We start from the raw sequence: 21,720 nt of genomic DNA on the forward strand, positions 1-21,720 counted from the left end.
CTAAACAAATCTCTGGTGGTCAATAATGAGGACTTCATAGCTGTCTCCGTGTAATGAATTGGATGCATTGTGCTTGGGATGGCTAGTCTGCACTCACATATTGAGTTGAGTCACCCTCCTCCATCTTATCCCACAGATGAGACACACCCCACAGGCGGCCGAGACAGATGAGAGAAGGAGTGAGTCAAAGGACAAAAAAGAGAGAGAGGGAGGATGTTTAATGATAAAAATACATGAACGTTCTTTTCATTGTTTAAATGTTCAGTTGTGACGTCACCTGAGACTCGTCCAGCAAGAGGTCTTTGATCCGGGGAAGGTTTCGTGATTCACCGCTCTCGGCACGGCTGAAATGCACCTGGTAGCCACGGACCTGGCCTTGCCGTAACCGTGGCAACACCGGCCGCCAAGTGACCCGCAGTGCTGAGGAGTTGAGCGGCTGGAAGTCCACCTGACGAGGGGCTGCGCCAGGAACTAAGCACACGCACAGACACACACACAAATTCAGAATTAATTAAGTGAGCAACAGTCTAGCCAGTAAATAATCAACTAAACAATCAATACTGTTTAGGTCTGATCTACGGCGTTCACGCTTACCATCCTCATCAGTTCTGCAAATCACAGCCGGGCTGCTGGGTCCGGTCCCCTCCGTGGTGAAGGCTGCCATGGTGATGTTGTACCAGCTCCATTTCTCCAGCCCCTCTAACACTGTCTGCCCCGGCGAGGCCGGGATAGGAAGCACCTTCACCTCCCGGCCCTGACCTCCGCCTCCTGCCCCAGAAACTCTCTGGTATCTCAGCTCATAACCTGCCAACTCGCCATTCTGACCCTCCATTGGAGGCGGCCTCCAACTTACTCTCAGCGAGGTGGAGCTGGCCCTCTCGCAGGACACACCCTCGGGTGCAGCTGAGGGCTCTGATTGGACAAGGGGCGAGGAGTTTAGGAGAGACCCAAGAGATTGGGGTTGAACAAGCAAGAGAGAGGGGGAAAATACACGGATAGGAGATAAGGATAAAAAAAGGAAACAATAAGAGATGAAGGTAAAGTGAACTGAAAGAGATAACGCCAGGGCAAACATGAGTGAGGCACAAAAGGAGAGCAACCACATAATGTAAAAGCATAATGTTAGACTTAGGGCCTAATGAAATAAACCAAGAGACAAGAGTATCGACCCTGAGTGGACAACTTAATTATACCCAAGGAGAATGTGCAACCGATACCCAGTGATTATATCTTATCCTTTAGCCGTTGCTAGTGGCATAAAAGGATCCACTTTTATGAATGAAAAACAGATCTTTCTTTCTAAAGCGGGGATGCACGGCTCAGTGCACACGAGCACAGACAAATATACACATTTCACAACACCAGCCCCCACGGTGGCATAATCCCTGAGTCCTTGGGATAATAGAGTGGTCTGAGACTTTCCACTGCTGACTAGGGGAAGGTCTTCACAACGGGAAGAACAAAACAAACTAAAACAGATCTCACACAGGATTTAGGAGGCAGGTTGAAAAGAAAAAAAAGAGAGTAAAAAAGAACAAGGAGCCCGGGAGCGAAAGGCACTCAGACGGATATTGAAAGTCAGGCTAGAATGATGAATTGCAGACAAGGATTGAATCAGAAGCAGGCTGGCATATATACTGTAACAAACAAAGTACAGAAAAGCCAGGAATCACACACCTTCATCACCACAGATCCCTGAACTGCACTCACCCCTATATAATGTTCCTTAAAGAGCGCACACATGACGGCGAACATGGCCGAGGCGTCTGGGCCTGTGTGCGAGCCCGGGAGTGTATAGCATGTGTGTATGTGTGGGAGTGTAATAGTCATAGCTGACAGGTTCAAGTATCTATCCACTCAGCCGTACAGCCACTGTTCTGTTGGCCTCGGGGGACAATCTAGATGTGCACCAAAGCTTGGCGATAACAAAGCGCACATAACCTCCCTGGGAAATGAATTCTGCTGCATGAAATAGTCTGCTTATCTGGCACCTTCCCTTTCCTGAAACCCCCCCTTTCCTGGTCTCTCTTTCTTTTTTGAGGTAAAGAGTGAAATAAAAACCAGCTGAAAGTGTTTAGCACATTTTGTACTGATTGTGAATACAGTGTTGAATCTTTGTTGAGTGATTGTTGAATACTTGACAAAAACTTACCGATGAAGCGATACAGCATACGGCGCCCATGAACTGCAGGACTTGCTTTTTTCTCGACCACGACTACTTAATGGATTCTTTTCCTTGCACCGTTTTCTCCATTATCTCTGCCTTTTCTTCTTACGGGCAGATATGTATTGACTCGATATGTCAGAGCAAATTATTTGACTCTGACTGTATATCGGATATCAGCGATTGTGCAGAAACAAAAAATAGAGAAAAGGAGACAAGGGAGAGAATCCAAGTTCATCGTGGATAAAATACAGACTGGCCAGCACTTACCTGTCAACACAGCAGGCCAAGCAACATCCTTTAATGCTCCTCACCACTGGCTGCTAGCCAATAAGTGGCAGGCAGTTTCGCCCCTTTCAAAGACATTAGACACTGATAGAGTGGAAAAAAGTGAAAGGAAGGCGAAGAAAAGGAAGAGTGAAACATTAATCGGTGCTTCGTCTCCATCTGTCATGATGTTTTGGTTGTGTAAGAAAGCGAGAGGCTGAGCGGAGGAAGAAAGGCACAGTCAAACGTAGATGGATGGATGGGAGGTGGGGTTGGACAGATGGGCTGATAAATGAGATAGATGGAGAGATGTGAAGACGGTTCCCGGGAGCTGAGGACAGTATACTCTGACCTGTGCGTGTTTGTGTGTAGAAGTATTTGCATTAGATTTGTGTACAACACTGAAACATGATACAATTTCAATTCGTGGCATCCGCGAGTGCCTGCAGGTACAGTATGTACGTACTGGCTTGCGACGTCCTCTGCACCAGCTCGTTTGTGAACGCTCCGATGCCTTTGCTCGAGATGGCGGCCAGGGAGAAGGAGTACTCCGTGTTCGCTTTCAGACCCTCCACCGTGTACGAATTCCTCGGCCCGAAGGTCAGCTTCTCCTGCGAGAGAGAAGAAAGAGGAGCAGAGGAAAGGACGAGAGGTGGGATGAGGGGAGCGACAAAGAAATCATTAAAGAGACGAGACTGTCACCAGAAGTCACAGTGGGCGCCGGACGCCGGGGTTAAATCTTTTAAACTTTCTTCTTTTATCTGTCCTCTCATCCTTCTGTCTTGTTAAAGAAGTCCGCCCAGCAGACAGGTTCATAAGAGGAGAGTAAGAGGTCTTACCAAGCTGCCAAACTTGACAGGTTTGTAGAGCAGCTCATAGTTGACAATGCCCTCCTTTGTGTAAGCAGGTTCCCAGGTCAGCTCAATGCTGGTGTCTGCCACCTTACCGACTTTAAACTTCCCCGGTTGGCCTGGAACTGAAGGGGACAAGACATAACAGTCAGTCAGTATTTCCTTTATCTAAATATATATATTTATAGTATTCCTCTACAGTCTAAGGTCCTGAAAACCTCTTTTCTTCAACAGCTTTTTAGTGATGGGAATCAACATGAACAGGATATTATCTGTCAAAGTTGGAACAATACTGGTTATCTCACATACGCTAAATATTTCCATGCACCATGCAAGAATTTAGCAATAACACATCTTTTAAATCACTTCTTAAAAACTCACTTTTACTCAAAAGCCTTTTTCTAATTTTCTAATTTACCATCCCTTTTTATTGTGTCAATTTTATATCTGTTATACCCTGTGTTTTTATTTTTCCTTTTTTAATTTATTACATTTAATTACATTACATTTTTCTAAATATTGTTTTTTATTTCTATTATGCTGGTAGTATTATTCATAACCCGCCTAGTGTCCTCATTATTTTAGAGACTTTTGTAGCTTTTTTCTGTCTTGTTTTGTTTTAATTGTAAAGCACTTTGTAATTGTGTTTATAAAAGTGGCATAGGCTATTAAGTGTATTAATGTCAATACTATTAAAATATGAATGGTAATTATGTTGCCAGGGAAATGGCACCGTCAATCAAATGTGATCAAACACGACTGTGTGGGAGCAGAGTTTTGTTTTTCCTAACTTTAGCTGTAATTGCTGCTTATTAAGTCATAAATACTTAATGTCACGGATAAATTACCGAGATTGGAAATCAATCCTTTTTAACCTGACCTAATTTTTCAGGTGATTTGAAGTCATAGTGGAATAAAAAAAATTATGTATTAATTCTCAGTGTCAAAATGTACACCCATTAAATCTCCAAAACCTCTTGTATTTTTGTGCAGTTTTTATATAATCTCATTCCTTTTGTGAGCTGGAAAATGGCAGACTTTTTTAGAGACATCTGATGGCGTAGCAGGAGCTCAGTTTAAACCAGTAATACCATCAGAGTAATCATCTCTTTGTCCCTCCCATCACATAAAAACCTGCGACTTGCAGCAGCTGTCACAGTGACACGGGCAGCATCGAGGTACGAGGGACATTTTTGGCTGCTAATCCCTGTTTCCTTTTCATAAGTCTCCACAGTTCTGTCCCAGCAGGTGGAATTTATTCCTTTTGAAGAAGTCATATTTCCTGACAGGTCAAGCTTATTTCCGTTGCATTTCACAGTGGATTGCCTCACAAACTTTACATAAGACACTCCAATAAGCTACTTAAATTTGTATACATGCACACGCACAAATAATGAGTCATTTATGCTCTGAAAAACAACCACTTCTCTCCTGCACATGAGTAAATGAAGACCATTACTTAGCTGTTATCCATGCACCAGCATGCACAAGCATCTACCAATGATAATGTTTTTATTTTGATTTTGGCTTTTTACTTAAATACCTTTCTCCCTAATGGCCTAAATGATCTGACCTTGTATGGCCTTATATTTTTTTTCTAGGACTGTCAAAGTTAATGCTATAATACAAATTAGTTTTAACGCCACTATTTTCTTTAATGCATTAAAGCAATCAGCAGTTTTAAAGCGAGAGTGAAGTTACTGGTATCATATGAAACTAGAAAACCGAACGAATGCATTGGTACCATGTCATACAGCTTGTCGCCAAGAAGGTTAAATAACGCTCCAAACTGTTGGTGAGAAAAAACTGTCATGGCCATTTTCAATGGGGTCCCTTGACCTCTGACCTCAAGATATGTGAATGAAAATGGGTTTTATGGGTACCCACGAGTCTCCCCTTTACAGACATGCCCACTTTATGATAATCACATGCAGTTTTGGGCAAGTCATAGTCAAGTCAGCACACTGACACACTGACAGCTGTTGTTGCCTGTTGGGCTGCAGTTTGCCATGTTATGATTTGAGCATATTTTTTATGCTAAATGCAGTACCTGTGATGGTTTCTGGACAATATCTGTCATTGTTTTGTGTTGTTAATTGATTTCCAATAATGAATATATAAATACATTTGCATAAAGCAGCATATTTGCCCACTCCCATGTTGATAAGAATATGAAATACCTGACAAATCTCCCTTTAAGGTACATTTTGAACAGATAAAAAATGTGTGATTAATTTACGATTAATCACGATTAAAATCGAATGACAGCCCTAGTTTTTTTTTCTGATATTAATATGTAGACTTTTTTGATGTAAGTTTTTGATTCAAACAGTTTTTTCTAATGTGGTTTTTAAATGCCTAATGAATCATGGAATCATGCTCCTCCAACAATATGTAAATGCGATCGAGGACACTCCTCCCCATGATTGAGCACACCTCTGTCTTATCCCCTAGTTAACGCCTGTGGAGCTGTTTTTGTCCCTGAAGAAGACTGACGAAACGTTATTAAATTATTAAATCATTTTTATGCATCGTGGCTACGATATTTTCCTTTACACTTGTATTTTCACTATGGTCAGCACCTCTCCAACACTGGTGTGCATTCCTCCTCTCTCTCATCTCATTATGTTTTGCACACACACACACACACACACACACACACACACACACACACACACTGACCTCCAGGCATGACTTTAACATGGACGGGGTCTGAGAAGGGTCCGTCCCCTACAGAGGTGAAGGCCAGGACCTGGATGGTGTAGGTCTCCGACGTCACCAGGTTCTGAATGGTGGTGATCACGCTGTCCTGGACGTTATGGATCTGCCACTCATTCATGGGCCGGGACGGGTCCATGGTGTAGTACACGCGATAGCCTTTCACCTACAACAACAGAGGAGCAGAGAGAAAGAAAGGCCGCTAGATGGAGTTTCTGGATTGGGACTGGATTTTAAGGTCATCAGTGACTGGGCCGCATTACGTGATCTTCCACCCATGGTAATCCATAATACCATCTTTCATACACAACTAGAGTTTATCACAGCTGAGGTCGTCACCTTTGAGTTATGTCCTACTTTGGTGCAGATGGTCCTGTGGATTTGTTGGTTCGGTGTTTATCAGAGGTCATTGTCACAAGGTGACGTCCTCACATCTGCAGCTGTTGTGCAGTTGACCCTGATAAACAAATCTCACTCTCACCAGCTCCAACACAAGCCCTCACACTGAAGATATAATCACTATACCTCCCCTGACCCTCCTGTGGGATTTGTGTATGGGCAGTTCAGAGTATATGTAATCCTGCTGCCACGCCATCACCCTCCACCTCCACCTCCACCTCTCCCACCTCTCCCGCTATTACTCTTTAATATCTATAATCCCCATCCTCTATTCAGACTTGCACTTTTATGAACCTACTATACAGTTAGGTAGGCTAGAAAAGGAAATCGGCCCCAAGAGGGAGTGCTCTTAACTTAGAGCGGACAGTCCAATTACCTTTTCTTTCTTTAGAGGGACGGGAAAGTAGCGAGGGAGTTACAGGAGGGAAATCTCTGGCAAGACACACAATCCCTACTAAGGACGTGAACCTGCACGATGGAAAAAAGCTCCCAATGGTAGATTTTATTAAGGCTTTATTGTTTTAACCTCATGTGGGCTTTTGTGCAATTTTGAATTGTTGTCAGTCTGTAGAAGTGAACGTAAATGCCATTCAGTTTTAAAAGACTAGAATGCTACTTTTAATCAATCAGTCACTTTATATGTCCCCAGAAGGTGATCGACTGTGCAGCGGTAAAACAGAAAACACAAGAAGAAGGACATGAATAAATATATAAATACAAAATTTTAAAAATAACAGTGCACAAGTTAAATTATGAGTAAAAATGTAAAAAAAAAATGGGGAACTGGATGGGTAAATGCACTGAAAGATGAGAGATGCCAGAGTTTTTATATGTTTTAGTTTTAATTAATGGGACAAAATCTGAAGCTCTGGATGCTAAATCTAGGAGCTGTCACACCGAATGGACTATGCTCTTTGTTATATAGAACAGACAGGATTTGTTTGTTGAGCACCAGTGATTTTGCTGTAGACATTTACCACCATATTTAGAACGTTTTGCTGTTTGACGAGAAGAAAATAAAAGGTAAAATGTATGTTTTCTACTCCTGATAACAAATCAAAATGAGAACCTGTCAGTCCCACCTGTCCGTTGGGTTCCTCCGGCTCCTCCCAGCGGACCATCACCGTGTTCTGAGATATGATGTGGGCCTGGACGTTTCGAGGAGGGCTGGCCGGGGCCTGCTCTCCTGTGCGGGCCTCCACGCGCGTAGAGGGCGGCCCCTGGCCGATGCTGTTGAAGGCCGACACTCTGATCTCATACTCCGTGTTGGGGTACAGCCCACCGATGCTGTAGCGGGTGGTGGTGATGCTGTCCACCGTCTCGTACTTGCTCTCCGGCCCTTTGGCTCTGTACTGAATGATGTAGTAGGAGACGGGGTCTGGGTTGCCCGAGTCCCAGGTGATGGTCACACTGGTGGCGGTGGTCTCTGTGACGATGGGTGTGCCGGGAGGCTTTGGCAAAGCTGGGGATTAGAGAGAGGGGAGGTGAAGAGAATTATATTACTTACTTTGTACTTTTTATTTATTGGTTTCTGTCCCTATGTTAAGGATACATTCAGTCATAGTGTACGTTCTGAACATTGTTTTGTTTATTTGAACATATCACAGTGACATCTAATCCTACTATTCTGCAGTGTTGTAGTACTCAAGACCACTCTTGAAGGTCTGGGTCTCGTCTCACAATCAACCGCATTTTTACTCGGTCTTGTCTTGGTCCCTGGATTTTATTTCAGGACCGGTCAAGTCCACAACTGCGTGGATATCGCTAAATTGCCAGTGCATTGTCGGATTTATTCGTTAACATCATTCTTGCTAATAGAATACAACGGAAAATTCCCACACATAAAATTCACCTCTGCAATGCCTTTTGATTATTTCATCAAGACATTTCTCATGGTACACTTATACACACATATATATGGCAATAAAAGAGGTGAATGAAGAGGAATCTTCATTTGTTTTCTGTGGTTGTTTTCATGGGAATGTGGATCTTTCAGATCAATTTGAGGAGTGCCTTAGTGGTTTGCATGTTCCACATTTTATCGTAAGTGTAAGTGAGTCATACAGTGTGGGACACGCCCTTCCTTAGTCTTGGTCTTGACTTGGTCTCAACCCCTCAAAGTCTTGGTGTTGTCTCGTTCTCGAAACACTCTGATCTTGGTCATGACTTAGTATCTGTTTAGGTGGTCTTGACTACAACACTGCTATTCTGTACTTTATATACTGTATATGCACTTTACACTACTGTTTGCAATATTATTAAAATGCTAGACTGCATTTCGTTGTACTAGCTCTCACTGTGTGCAATGACAATAAAGTTGAATCTAATCTAATTGAATTGGTTTTGTTCAAAGAGGGCATATTAAATGCTCTCCCACACTGTTATGTATCACTCACAATAATGAGTGCGCCTTAATCATATTTAATATGTAGAATTCTTTGTTAAAGTACGGAGAAATGAGCTTGACAGAAGTCAGATGCAACATTACCATCCTGGATATTTAGAGTATCCAATTCTCCTGACACGCACACATTTTGAAATACAGAGGAAACCTAATCAAGCTGGATCTTCCTTCAATAAAGCAACAACTGAGGTACTTTTCCAGATGATTAATTTTGCCATTCGAGCGTCTCTTACTCTTTACTAAGACCTGTGCAGTGGCCTCAATGATACCCAGACTGCTCATTGCCACACAGGTGTAGTTGGCGGACTCCCGGACACCGTTGAGCTCCAGCACGTTCCGTCCGATCGGCATCTCGTCCTCCGGGGTCAGGTCCTCGCTGCCCAGCATCCACTTGACGTAGGGCATGGGCGAACCCACGGCCACGCAGGTGATGTTGATGCTCCCTCCCGGCATGATCTCGTGGTTGGAGGGGAGGATGGAGAAACGGGGGGGCACACGGCGCACTGGGAAAGGAGGAGAGTCGGGGGTAGAAAGGAAGGGGGTGGGGGTGGGGGTTTAGGGGTAAGGTGGGGGACGAGAAAAGTGGGGAAGGGAGTGAGGAGAAGAAAGGCGGAGAAAAAGAAGGAGAGGGGAGTGGGGAGAGAGAATCAGAGAGAAAAAGAGGGAGAGGCAGAAAGCAAGTTGGAGATTGAGAGAGAAAAGTGAGGGCAAGAAAGATAAAAAGAAAGAGAGAGGAAAGAGGAGAGGTAACAGGAAGGGGGAGAATGAACTTCAAGGTTTTTACAGAAAATTACAAAGGGATATTTCAAGTTTAGTCCCAATTACTTTATGGTACTGATGATTCCAACAGAAAGACACAAATCTTGTGTTGAGCTCAACCATTCAGTGAGCTGCTTACTCAAAATCATATAGTGACAAACTCTTGAGTATCATTTCAACCAGGACATGACACCTATAGTCAGTTTCTCTTCTTTAAAAAAATCTTATTGTTTATCATTCATTTAAACAGAAAAAGACTTTCTGATTCAGGTTTTGGATTATATTATTATTATTACATTTCCCCCCTCCAAGCTATGACTTAAACTTTACCAGAAACGTCAGTGAGAAACTTTACTTCATTGAGATTTCTGTGCCTCGAGGTGCTTCTGCATTAGATGGGCTTCTTTTTTAGAGAGTGTATGCATCATGGGAGCCGATCAATAGGCCCTGCCAGCTATTTGTGTCCCCATAAGAAGAACAAGTAAAGTGGCAAGTTATATCCAATACCACATCTGTTGGAGCTTGGCTGACTATATGTTAGGGAGAGATGCGTCGAGAGACTGAACTCATAGGTCACTCGCATGCCTGGGCGACTCAAGAGGGATAAAATGGTGGAGAAACACAAAGAAGAGAACGAAGAACTGAAGACTGAGAGGGAGACAGAGAGAAGCGAGACGAGAGCAGACACACTGGAGAGACAGATAGAGGGACAGAAAGAAGTTAAGAGAGAGAGAGAGAGACAGAAAGATAGATAGAGGCAGCTCTGCTTCTCTTCCAGACAATGACAGGCAATGTAGCAAAGGACAGCCACATTGTACAACAAGATACTGTACAATACATAGGATTCATAACTGATACAGTGTGTTGTCAAATGAATTGGAAATGTGGACAGGAGTGGGTTCTAATAATAAGGGTGTTGTGGCGATTACAGAGTGATCATTGGACACATTAAGTAAAAAAACACCAAGACAGCATGAAAGAGGCAGAACGGGAAAGAACGAGTGCGAGCAAAAAGAGAGAGAGATATGTGAGGTAGTATGTGCATGTTTATAAGTTAATAAACTTATGTACATGTGTCTGTCGCTCCTACACATCAGGGTGCAGACAGAATGCAGAAGAAGAAGAAGAAGAAGAAGAGGAGAAAAAAAGGGTGGGGGGGAGGTAAAGGAGGGGAGAAGACAGGGAAGTGGAGATAAAGAGAGGATTAGAAGAGGGTTTTAGGGGAAGGAGGGAAAAAGTGGGAAGAAAAGAGGAGCGAGGAAGAAGAAAACACATGGATCTATTTAAAAACACGGCTATATACCAGAGTCAGGCCCATTCAGAAAGTATAGGTGCTTCAAAAGTAAGAGAAAAAGACTAGTAAAGATCAGACGTTGAAGGGAACAGAAGAAGAAGAAGAGGAAGAGGATACCCCAGGGTCACAACACAGGAAACAGAAAGAGACAGAGAGAGTAACGGACAAACATCTCTGCATGAGAGGAGAGAATGAAAGGGGAGGCAGACAGAGAGCAGAAACATTGTCCAAAAACTACGCTAGGAAGCTCATACTAAAACATGAACGTGAGAAGCAAAATAATGTTCTAAAAGTATGCAAAAAGACTAGAAATAAAAATATATTAAAATAAAAAGTTACAGTAGCAAAACAATGGGAGTTTTTTTTTTTTTTTTTTAGATGACTTGGAAATCCAGCAGTAATTCTAATATATATATAAGAAATAAAAAAAAAATAAAAAATATGGGAAAATTCACTGCATAACCTCCACTCCTTAATGTCATTACTTGGGATCTTCACGGGCCACATCCCCCCTACTCAAAGAATCTAGAGACAATTGGATAGAAGTTAACATTTTTGCATGATTTCAACAAATTGAAAAAAAAAAGAAAAATTGCCGTGACTGCCGTCACTATCATTTCATGAATAACAGATAAAGTGCAAAGCATTTGGAAATACTTGCAGAAAAAAAAATAATCGGAAGATAACCCAGAATTGGATACAGAAGTTGAAGACAAGAAAGAGACAAAGAGACAAAAACAGGTAGATCTGTTAGAAAACAGACATGATTAGGCAGGCATCTCCTCATCTGAGCATGCTGGAGACAGACAGACACACAGACTGCACCCATGAAAGCTCCATGCACAAGACACACACACAGCAGGTGCAATGCAGCATGACACAACACTATCACTTTCATTCAGTCCGTTATTTTATACCCATCAATATGACAAAAAAACAAAACAAAAAAAAAGACAGTTAATTAAGCATATGGATTAGTTTGGTAATATGAGCAACAACAGGATGAAGGTGAAGACTCAAGATGATCGTTTTCGTAATCTGAAACATGAACTCAGCAGTATTTCTGAGAAGAACCCACTGCAGAGACATACTTCACAAAAAAAAAAAAAAAAGTGAGCTCATAACAAGGGATAATCCTTCACATGCTCACAGAGCCCCGAGCTTTAAGTTAATCGAGCCGGGCCCCTCCATTTTCTATACAGTTTGTGAGAGCCGGGAGCTTCAATCTTTATTAGCGGGGCTATCATTAGCCCCGTCCTCTGCAGGGAGTCTGGAGGCTACAGGCTGGGGAGACCTTGGCACAGCCATAAGGATTACCGCTGCGTCTCAGCACACTGCTATATACCCGTTCAGCACCGTCACTGAGGCTGACATTTACGCAGCATCATCCAGTCTGTCTCAAGGACACTGCTTTCATTATCCACTGTAATAAGAGGGAATCATTAATATCCCCTCGATATCTAAAAATGTGAATGGATATGATTAATTTCAAATGTCAGTCAATGGAGGCGTATCGGAGTGTTTGGGGAAGATAGCAACAGCCAGAGATACAGCACAGGCTGTGTTACAGTAGAGGTGGCATATTGTTGTAAATATACTGATAATTGAGTGTTGGCATGAAATCTTGAAGATGAGCAGTATTCAGGTGCTTAAATATCACAATGTAAAAATACTAAATTACAAAGAAGTCCTGCACTGACTTAAAGGGGAAGTACGGTCATTTTCAAAATTCATGTATGTTATTCTTATGGTCTAAGACAGTCCAAAAATATTAATAAACATGAACAACTCTCTCCCAAATCCAAAAACTAGAGTGCTAAAACTCAAACTTGACAATGAATGGGAGAGATGTTCTATATGACATTGAGAGCACCCAGGGGAATGATCTGAGTATATGGGAACATTTTCTGTTTCACAACCAACAACACTGCAATAGAATAAAGTTAAGTTGGGTAAAATCAGTCTCCCATTCATTGTCTATGGAGCAGCTCCAGACTTTATGACATCACAAGTTTGAGACCTACTTCTCTGGTTTCTGGCTTTGAGCTCATGTTCACACACATTGATCGAACTTTACTAGAAATAACATTAATTTAGGTGGTGTTCCCCTTTAAAAAGTACATAATTATTATCATTATTAGCTAAATGTACTTAAAGCAACACTGTGTCATTTTTGCTGAACTTTGGCCATAAGTAGCAGATACAGGCTAATTCTGAATGCCAAAACATAGCGCAACATGGAACACAAGTAAAGAGTCATAAAATCTGAGCTCGTTGCCATCTTGGCAGTGCCGACAGCCTAACTCACAATTAATCCAAAAATTGGCAAAGCGGCCCTCAATTATGCCAAACTTTAAGCCTTCATATAACTGGTGAGTTCTTTTAAAATTCTCCCACCGTTCAGATGTCATGAACGGGGATATTTTGTACCAGGCTGTTAACATGTTTATTTCTGCTGTAGAGTTGGGCATTTTAACATTAGGGTCGATGGGGATTGACTCGCTTTTGGAGCCAGCCTCAAGAGGCCATTTGAGGAACTGCAGTTAAGCGCTGGCTTCATTTCACAGCACCGGAGGTTGCCGCTTGGTTACAGTATACTGTGATATGTTATATTATTGTATAATTTAATAATCATTGATGCATTAATATGTAGGTATCATTTTACTGTTAAGGTGGAGCTAATTTGTAATATTTTATATACTGTTGTGTAGCCTAATCTATAGCAATGCATCATATTGTTTAAGGTCATGTAAAATCTTAAATTGTAAAGTAACTAACTTAAGTACAGTACTTATTCTCAGTTACTTCCCACCACAGGTGATGTGATGATTCTCTCGCCATCTTGAGTTTATGGCATGAATCCGGCCAAATAACTGATGCATCTCCTACAAACCTGCACAGCACATATGACGTCAACACAGAAGGGCATGTACAAGCGCGAGTGCAAGATTTCCACTCAGTGCAACAAGTGCAGAATTGGAGCAGATGCGATGACATGAGGTGCTGAGACACACAACGTTACACACGATGATACAAAAGAAGAAAAAAAAAGAGACAGTAGCCAGACATGACAAGACAACGAGTTCAATAATATCACAATCCGAGCATATCAATAGGCGTGAACAACACACACTGTGCCATGCTCTTGTGTCAGTCCGTCAGTCAACAGACATGCAAGCGGTGCTCCTTTCTCTTTCTCTCTCTCGCTCCTTCCATGCAAACATCGCCTCTTTTTTAATCTTCCAATTCTTGGGTCTCCATGACAACAAGATCATACCATGCAGAAAACATTGATCGGGGAGTGAAGGCAATACCAAGGGTTTCTGCACACAAGGCCTCACAATGCAGTCAATGCACTCTGCTGCGTAGGCAGACCACTTCATCATCGTAGCAGCTTTAGAGAAATCAACTCTCTTCATTTTTTTTTGGAGACATTTCACTTCAAATCTACTCTCCGGTGTCCTTTAACTGTTTTTATTTTTTTTATTTTTTTTTGTTTCTCTCTGTTTCAATAAGTGAAGCTTTCTGAAACAAAGGAGTAACAAAAGAAAAGAAAGAGCACACCAACCTTCTCGAAGCTCTGAGGGATGAGAGGGGGTTGATGCAGAACACAATGACGTGAGGGGGGGGAGAGAGAGAACGGGGAAACACAGAGAGAATAAAAACGGCCAGCGCAAAGCCACTCGCTCCACTGCATCACACACACTCTCACCAACACTCGCACGTCGCACACACACTCCTCCGATATCCCACTTCACATAGAAAAACTAGAAATGTCAACATTGGTCGTGGTCTTTCAGCCATCAGCACCCACAGTCCAGAGGCTAGAATCAGTTAAACAGGGATCATGTGGGTGCAAAATGATGCCATTAATGTAGACATATTTAAGAATAGATTATCTCATGATTGCTCCCAATTTCATTCAAATCTCCAATCAAATCTGTGCATCTTTTTGTGCAACGTTTTTCCTCTTAATCCGCCTCTTGTACAGAAGCCATTTTAGTAGACAGATCAGTGATGTTTCCATGCAGTTAAACCAAGGTGTGCTCCCAGCTTCACGTTCAATTTGACTCCGCTGTAAGGGCTCGCACCGAGGTTTAAGGTGGACTTGTTAAGGGTGATACCAAACAACAGGGTCAACATATATTGTAGACAATGGATGGGTTAGTAATACTTGTTTAAAAAGCACAGAAATGAAAAAAAAGACTTTGTTTATACCAAAAGCACCTTAATCGTGTTGATTTATGTGTGTTTGTCTGTGTGTGTGTGTGTGTGTGTGTGTGTGTGTGCATGTGCATTTCTGGGTTCAGGTCCTACCTCGCACATACAGGTTGGCGGGGGAGGAGTAGCGCACGCCCTGAGAGTTGGTGGCCACGCACTCGTACTTCCCTTGGTCCGTTTCCTCGCTGTTCTCGATCTGTAGCGCTCCTGCAAGACAGGAAGTGATAAAGAGAGACAGAGAGGGAGGGATAAAGATGTTCAGTCGACTTTGTAGAAACTGTTTCTGCTGCCATCAGCCTTCCTTTTCATCCTGAGATGTTTGTCTGTTGGTCTGATTCTGTTATATTTGGACCCGGGGGTATCCTCTCTTCTATTGCCTCAACATCCAATAAAGTCAGCTTTGTTGTTGTATGTGTGAGGCGGCGTCTGAATGGGCCGCGCTCTCAAGAAGAACCACATATTTTTCTCTTTCCGTGCTCGGCAACACATTCAAAAATCTGAAATTCCTTCCAGAAAGTTTGGGAGTCAAAACAAGTCTCAAAATGACTTTTTTTTTTATAAACTTAGATGACACTTAAAGGACCTGTGGTTGTACAACAGCTTTACAAGCTAGTGATTCCTCTCCTACAGCATGAAGAAAGCCTGTTTCTGTCTCGGCAAGCTTTACCCCACGGCAACAACCCGACAATGCTCTTTAACTCCTCAACTTGTTTCTTTTGCTTCCTCAATTTTCCTCCTCCTTCCCTGATCCCACCGTGATAAACAGTGTCTCCCTAAACGTGCTATAATTACACACAGCGCTCGTCAGGTACTCCTTTGTTTCACAGGGTGCTATTCTTACTTTTGTTTTCTTTCTTTTTTTGCTAACGGCCTTTTGAAATTACCAGCAGTGATTTTTTTTTTTTTGCTCTTTCAGTCTGCTCTGTCACAGTCATCTCATCTGAAACTGACTTTGACATGGAGCCTGAGGAGGAAGCACAAAACCATGGATTACACTGCTGCAGGAGGAGAGGAAAAAGACACAACTCAAAATGCACTTGAGACACACACACACGCACGCACTCACTCACACACACATACACACACTCACGCACGCACACACACTCACACACACACACTCACACACACACACATACGCCGAGCTAGTTTAAGTCTGATACAAAGCACAGCAGTGTTTTGTATCAGATCGTATGAGAGACTGATAAAAGGGATCTGGCTTGTGAGATTTTTGGAGATATATAGAGAAACAGGATATATAATACACTCTGCACTTTCACATACACACATACTGTATACACAGTGGTGAACGATTCTTTACTTCAGTAAAAGTAGCAATACCACAATACTCGATTACAAGTAAAAGTCCTGCTTTCTGAGTTACAGAAGTATTATAAGCACAATGTGCATTTAATGATTATGCTGAATTGACCCTTTCAGAAGGTAAAATTATTCATATATTATATAACTGCATTATAATTAATTATGCATTCACATTTTCACAATTCTATTAATATATATCGTATTAAGGTAGCAGCAGAAGTGATGAATACCTCAATACTTCAGCACACCATAAAAAAAAAAAGATAAGAGACAAAATACCGTGCTTGTTTTTGTAATTTGGGTTAACTGACCCTATAATCACATTTAATATAAGTTGACAAAATAATCACATCATGATTCACTTGTTGGCTTTTTCTGAAGCATTTGCAAAAAGCAAAAAAGAAGCCCACTAAATAAACTAATAAGTAGACATTGAGTTTTGTTTTTATTTCTTAAAAGTGCTAAATGCGAGACTGAGAGCATTTGCATTGCCTCCGCACGGCTCTCAACATGGCGACGGCTGAGCTGGTGGCCCCTAGCTAACGGTGCTAACAACGCTAACAGTGAAATGAACGGCAAAACTCAGCCCTATGTTGGCTGGGTTGGTTAAGGTTAGGATAAAAATATCATGTTAAGCCAGAGAGAGTAGAGGTAGAGTAGGGCGGGTCATGGGGTTTCGGAATAATGGGCTGTCAGAACAATGGCATGGCACCAACGGAGGTACATAGACATGCTCCCACCAGTGGGTCACGTCACGCTCATATGCACGAACCTGCACTAAAAGCATGCGCGGCCGGCCCGGCTATGTCAACAAAGCACAGAGAAGCTCTGATTACAACACACACAGAGGGTTAACATTACTCCACTATATCTTTACATGGCCAATAGTTGTTTTCTGCTATGTTAATGCTAATGCTTTGATCAAACTTCTATTTACTAGATCAAGATTTAACTTTCATGCAATACTTCATATATTGCTGTAGTTTAATCTATAATAATGCATCATTTTTTTTAATAAAATTATCATATGATTTGTATGGAAAATCTTAATTTGTAAAGTAATTATAGCCATCAACAATGTTAATAAAATGTAAAATATTTCCCTCTGACATGTAGTGTGGTATCATCCAGAGTAGAGTAGATGTGCAAAGTAGCATAAAATGGAAATACTTCAGTAAAGCAAAGATGAAGTTGATTAAGCGATTAGTCGATTGACAGAAAACTAACTGACAACTATTTTGACAATGGATTAATTGTTTTAGCATGATCTGGTTCCAACTTCTCAAACATGGATTTGTTCCTTTTCTCGGTTTCATATCATTATTTTTACGGTATCTTTGGGTTTTGGACTGATGGTCAGGCAAAACAAGATAATAGATAGAAAACAATCACGAGTTGCAGCCCTTTACTCATGAAAGCAGAAGTATCTCAAAATGAAATCTAATTCTTAATGTACTCACTACTTCACTGCAGATACTTTCACATGGTGTGTTATCCTAACGGCAAAACAAGCTTTTAAATATTAAATCTTAAAAACCAGGCCAGTTGAGCACTAAAAGCTTCTGTGTGTGATTCACAGTTTACACAATAGTTGATCGGCATATGCAGAAGTTCTCAAAGGAGGCAAAGTTTGACTTGTTAAACACAGCGAGGGCACAACTGTGTGCTCGACTGTGTTTAGTGAGCTGAGGCCCTGCGAGCTGAAGCTGTCATCCATTTGCTTCTGTCTTCTGCAGCTACATGAAAGGAAAACAGCGCGTGCCCTCCTCTTTCGCTCTGTTTTTCCATCTCTCATTTCCCCGCGGTACGGGGCAGAGTCGGGAGATAAACAGGAATAAATTATCTGCTCTACGAGCCGAGCTTCCTCTCAAGAAAGAGGTGGAGGCAGAAGGAGAAGCGAGGGAGAGACGGAGTGGAGGAGAGATGGAGCTGGACAGGTGGAGCTCTGCAAACAAGAACTCATCTGACAGCTGGAAGCAGCTCATATGGCTAACCATCAGCACAAATCTGAGACGGGCGATTGAAATCTTCTTTTATGCAAAACATGCTGTTACCATACATGGAGAAAGACAGATGTTCAGTGTATATGCATGTTTAAAGGTCACCACATTTATACATAAACACACAGTGTAAACAACTGGCAGTGGACAAATATAATGTGTGGAAAAGCAGGACTAAAAGCGGTAAAAAAAAAAAAAGGTAAAGTGAAAGATAACAGAGAAAAAGAGGGGGAGCAGTTTGTTAGTGAGTCTGGGAGCTGCTGACAGACCCAGAATGAGATGTGACTTCAGTAAATTGAGCTGCTGTGAAATCGCGGATGGTGTATAATGTCCGCTGGGCTGAGACTCAGCCGATCGGATGACAACAGATACGGCTAACCTGATAGCTCTGCAGAACATCTGGGTCAAACAGATCAACTGGACTCCCGTCTCCCACGAGGTGAGACGTTAATTTTTAACTTGGATCGGACATTTACCGACAATGAAGACAGACGGGCGCTATTTTTACCACAACACGGTTTAATTAACGCAATTTAAAAGTAAACAGTTTGGAAGTTTTCCTGGGAGGTGAACACAAAAACATTAAAGCAAGTTAGCTAATGAGTATACAGTGTGATCCATTTAGACCTGAAACAATTAGTCCATTAAAGAGGACCTATTATGCTCATTGTCTTGTATTTTAGGTTTCTACTAGAACATGTTTACATGCTTTAATGTTAAAAAAAGGCTTTATTTTTCTCAGACCGGCTGTGCTGCAGCTCCTCTTTTCACTCTCTGTTGTGATTGGTCAACCGGACCAAACTCTTCAGGCTCCGTTCCAGCTCGGCTCTAACTAGTTTTGTTTGAGGGCGTGCCAAACTAGCCGCTAGGCAGGTATTATGCAAATTAGTTACTTGGTGACATCACCACGTTACAGAAGAAAAGGCGGGACTTCAATCAAGGTGTTTCAGGCAGTTCAGGAGACTTTGGGCTTTGTAACTTTGCTGACCTTTTACATGCACAAAAAACTATATACCACACTAAAGGAAAAGGAAAAAGCACAATAGGTCCTCTTTAATGGCTGCACAGAAAATTTACATCTTCAACAATTTTGGGGTTAACCGATTAATCATTAAGTCTTTTTTTTTTTTTTAAGCAAATTGACAAATATTCTGGTTCTGACTTCTCAAATGTGAATATTTGCTGGTGCTTTAGTCTCATAAAGTATAACAGTAAATTGAATATATTTAAGTTTCGGACTGGTAATCAGACAAAAATCAGAAATTTGAGGATGGCGCCACAGGCTCTATTGTGACGGGTATTTTTCACGATTTTCTACAGACCTAACTAAAAATGTATTCAATTGCTATTGATTCTTTGCTGATTTATTTGTTTCGTAATTTATTTTACAAACAGACTCTGCTTGTATTGTTTTTATGTTTTGTTTTTATGTGGACTGCTTGGCTTATTATGGCTGCAAACCTAATTTCCCCTAGTGGGAGAATAAAGCTGAACTGAACTGAACCGAAAATTAAGATAAGCAAGTTTTTGTAATCTACAAATATAACAAACCACAGCATAAACAACATTTCTGTCAGACTAGAAACATGATCTATAATGGATTTGTTTATCTCGGCATTTTAGGAAATCTTTTAAAAAGAAAAAAAATCCTGGATCTTCACTAAAAACGAATCATTTGTTTTTCTGGCCTGTGTCCTTATTTCCCACCAAATTTCGTTGTCTGTCTGTTAGTCAGCAGGATATCTCAAAAACAGATGTCAAACAAACGGGACCAAAAATAACCTCGGTGGTGTTTAATGATGCACAGCAGGCAACATTTTGAGATGAAAGTCTGCCTTCAATAAAAAACAGTCATAACTCATTTAAAGGGACGCCTGAAAAAAAATTATTTCCGTGTTTAGTCAAAATATCTCTGTTGTAATGTAAAGCTGATTTAAAGAAACTAAAATGTGTCTTTATGCTTTAATCACTTCCCTTGTTGCTTCCGATAAAAGTGACCTATACCGTGACCGTTACCATGACAACAACCTTTGATCAGATCACAGTTCTTGGCCAGGACGGGTCCATCCATTACCTAGCAGTCAACCTTGGGGTCCGTAATGCATGCCATCTGTTAGTGTAGGTCTACGAGGGCTGTTAACAGCTTAGGTAAACTCTCCAGATCTCAGTCCCAAATGTCAGCGATAGACAGATCGCTTGTCATGGGTCTCCTCACGCACATCTAAACCGGCACAGCAGATGGCATGGAAACATGGATGGATGCCTTGGTCGAAGTATAAAGATGTCAGGGAAAGTTCAGCTCTATACTGTGCCGTATGTTTTGAACCCTCAGGAAACCGGATGGCGCGTGTGTGCAGATTTCACGTAGGCGTGTTCACAACTGTCGATGGCCATCGTTTGGGCCGTTACCTGCAGTGGGAGGACGCCGCAGGTGATGGATACTTATGAGCCGTGAAATGGCTAAGAGTCGTCTTTTGTGATGTTTTTGAGTGCAGTCATTTTCAATATCGTTTTTCATCCTGACCCATATGGGCCATAAAAATATTTTCAAGACCCAACAGAGAGAGAAAACGGAAAGAGACAGAGAGAGAGAAAACAATAATTTTGGCCCAAAACAGATCCCTGGCTGCGGTCCAACGAGAGCTGGCAGCCGTCCACTAAATCAGAGGCGATGCTTGGAAGGTGCCCCCATTAAACAGATTTTAAAAGGAGTGTTTCATCCATAACACATCTCGGTGCTATTTTGTGTGTAGCTCAGGTGTAATTGATTTCCTCCAAGTCATTTCGCTGCAGTGTTTGGTTCATTATACAGCGCATTTTGTTGTTCAGCTCTGCGATGCTTTTGGTGATTTGAAATCCTATTAAACCCTGCGGTGAGTCGCACTGTGCCATTTGTCTTGCTACGGTTTCATTGATGTGATACGTGGCCTCATGTTCTGTACCGGTGGATCAGTGTCATGTCTCTGTGTGAGTGAAACTTATTATGATAGATACTGTATACCAAGGATATTACTGCACTTACTAAGAGAGAAACTATTGCTTCAAGATGCACAGAGAGGTTTCTTTGTTATTTTGTAGCTCCAAGGCCACCGATGCTTTCTCATAAATTATAAGCAGAGAATAGACAAACATTTGCATAGTGTTTATCCTAATTATGGATCACTACACTGCTCCCTCTGGCATGTTTCTGAGGTTTCCGCTGGACATACTGCAGCTTTAAAAGTTTTTTTTTAGGAGTAAATCTATTGTCTCACCTGCATCCATGCAGCAGCAACACTGGCTGGTGGCTAAATTCCACCCACACCCTCTGCAGAGCCTTTTAC

The 21,720-nt window shown here is 41.8% G+C and overlaps 1 protein-coding gene across 18 annotated transcripts in view; it reads right to left on the bottom strand.

Annotated features, from left to right (window-relative positions):
* Nucleotides 1-21,720, bottom strand: part of LOC119498852 (receptor-type tyrosine-protein phosphatase S-like) — a 75,499-nt gene that overhangs the window by 18,485 nt on the left and 35,294 nt on the right. For 5 of the 18 annotated variants that reach the window (XM_037787940.1, XM_037787938.1, XM_037787932.1 and 2 more), the window contains exons 6-12: nucleotides 15,174-15,284; nucleotides 14,425-14,436; nucleotides 9,037-9,306; nucleotides 7,482-7,861; nucleotides 5,965-6,166; nucleotides 3,271-3,407; nucleotides 2,898-3,042 (exon numbers count right to left, since the gene is read on the bottom strand). In XM_037787940.1, coding sequence (XP_037643868.1) covers nucleotides 2,898-3,042; nucleotides 3,271-3,407; nucleotides 5,965-6,166; nucleotides 7,482-7,861; nucleotides 9,037-9,306; nucleotides 14,425-14,436; nucleotides 15,174-15,284 — 1,257 coding nt within the window. Of the gene's footprint in view, nucleotides 1-97; nucleotides 125-277; nucleotides 472-594; nucleotides 913-2,897; nucleotides 3,043-3,270; nucleotides 3,408-5,964; nucleotides 6,167-7,481; nucleotides 7,862-9,036; nucleotides 9,307-10,633; nucleotides 10,649-14,424; nucleotides 14,437-15,173; nucleotides 15,285-21,720 lie in introns of all 18 variants that reach the window. The other 13 variants (XM_037787927.1, XM_037787926.1, XM_037787936.1 and 10 more) reach the window with 6 other exon arrangements.

Source organism: Sebastes umbrosus, chromosome 12, assembly GCF_015220745.1.
Source record: "Sebastes umbrosus isolate fSebUmb1 chromosome 12, fSebUmb1.pri, whole genome shotgun sequence".
In the NCBI taxonomy this organism is placed as follows: Eukaryota; Metazoa; Chordata; class Actinopteri; order Perciformes; family Sebastidae; genus Sebastes; species Sebastes umbrosus.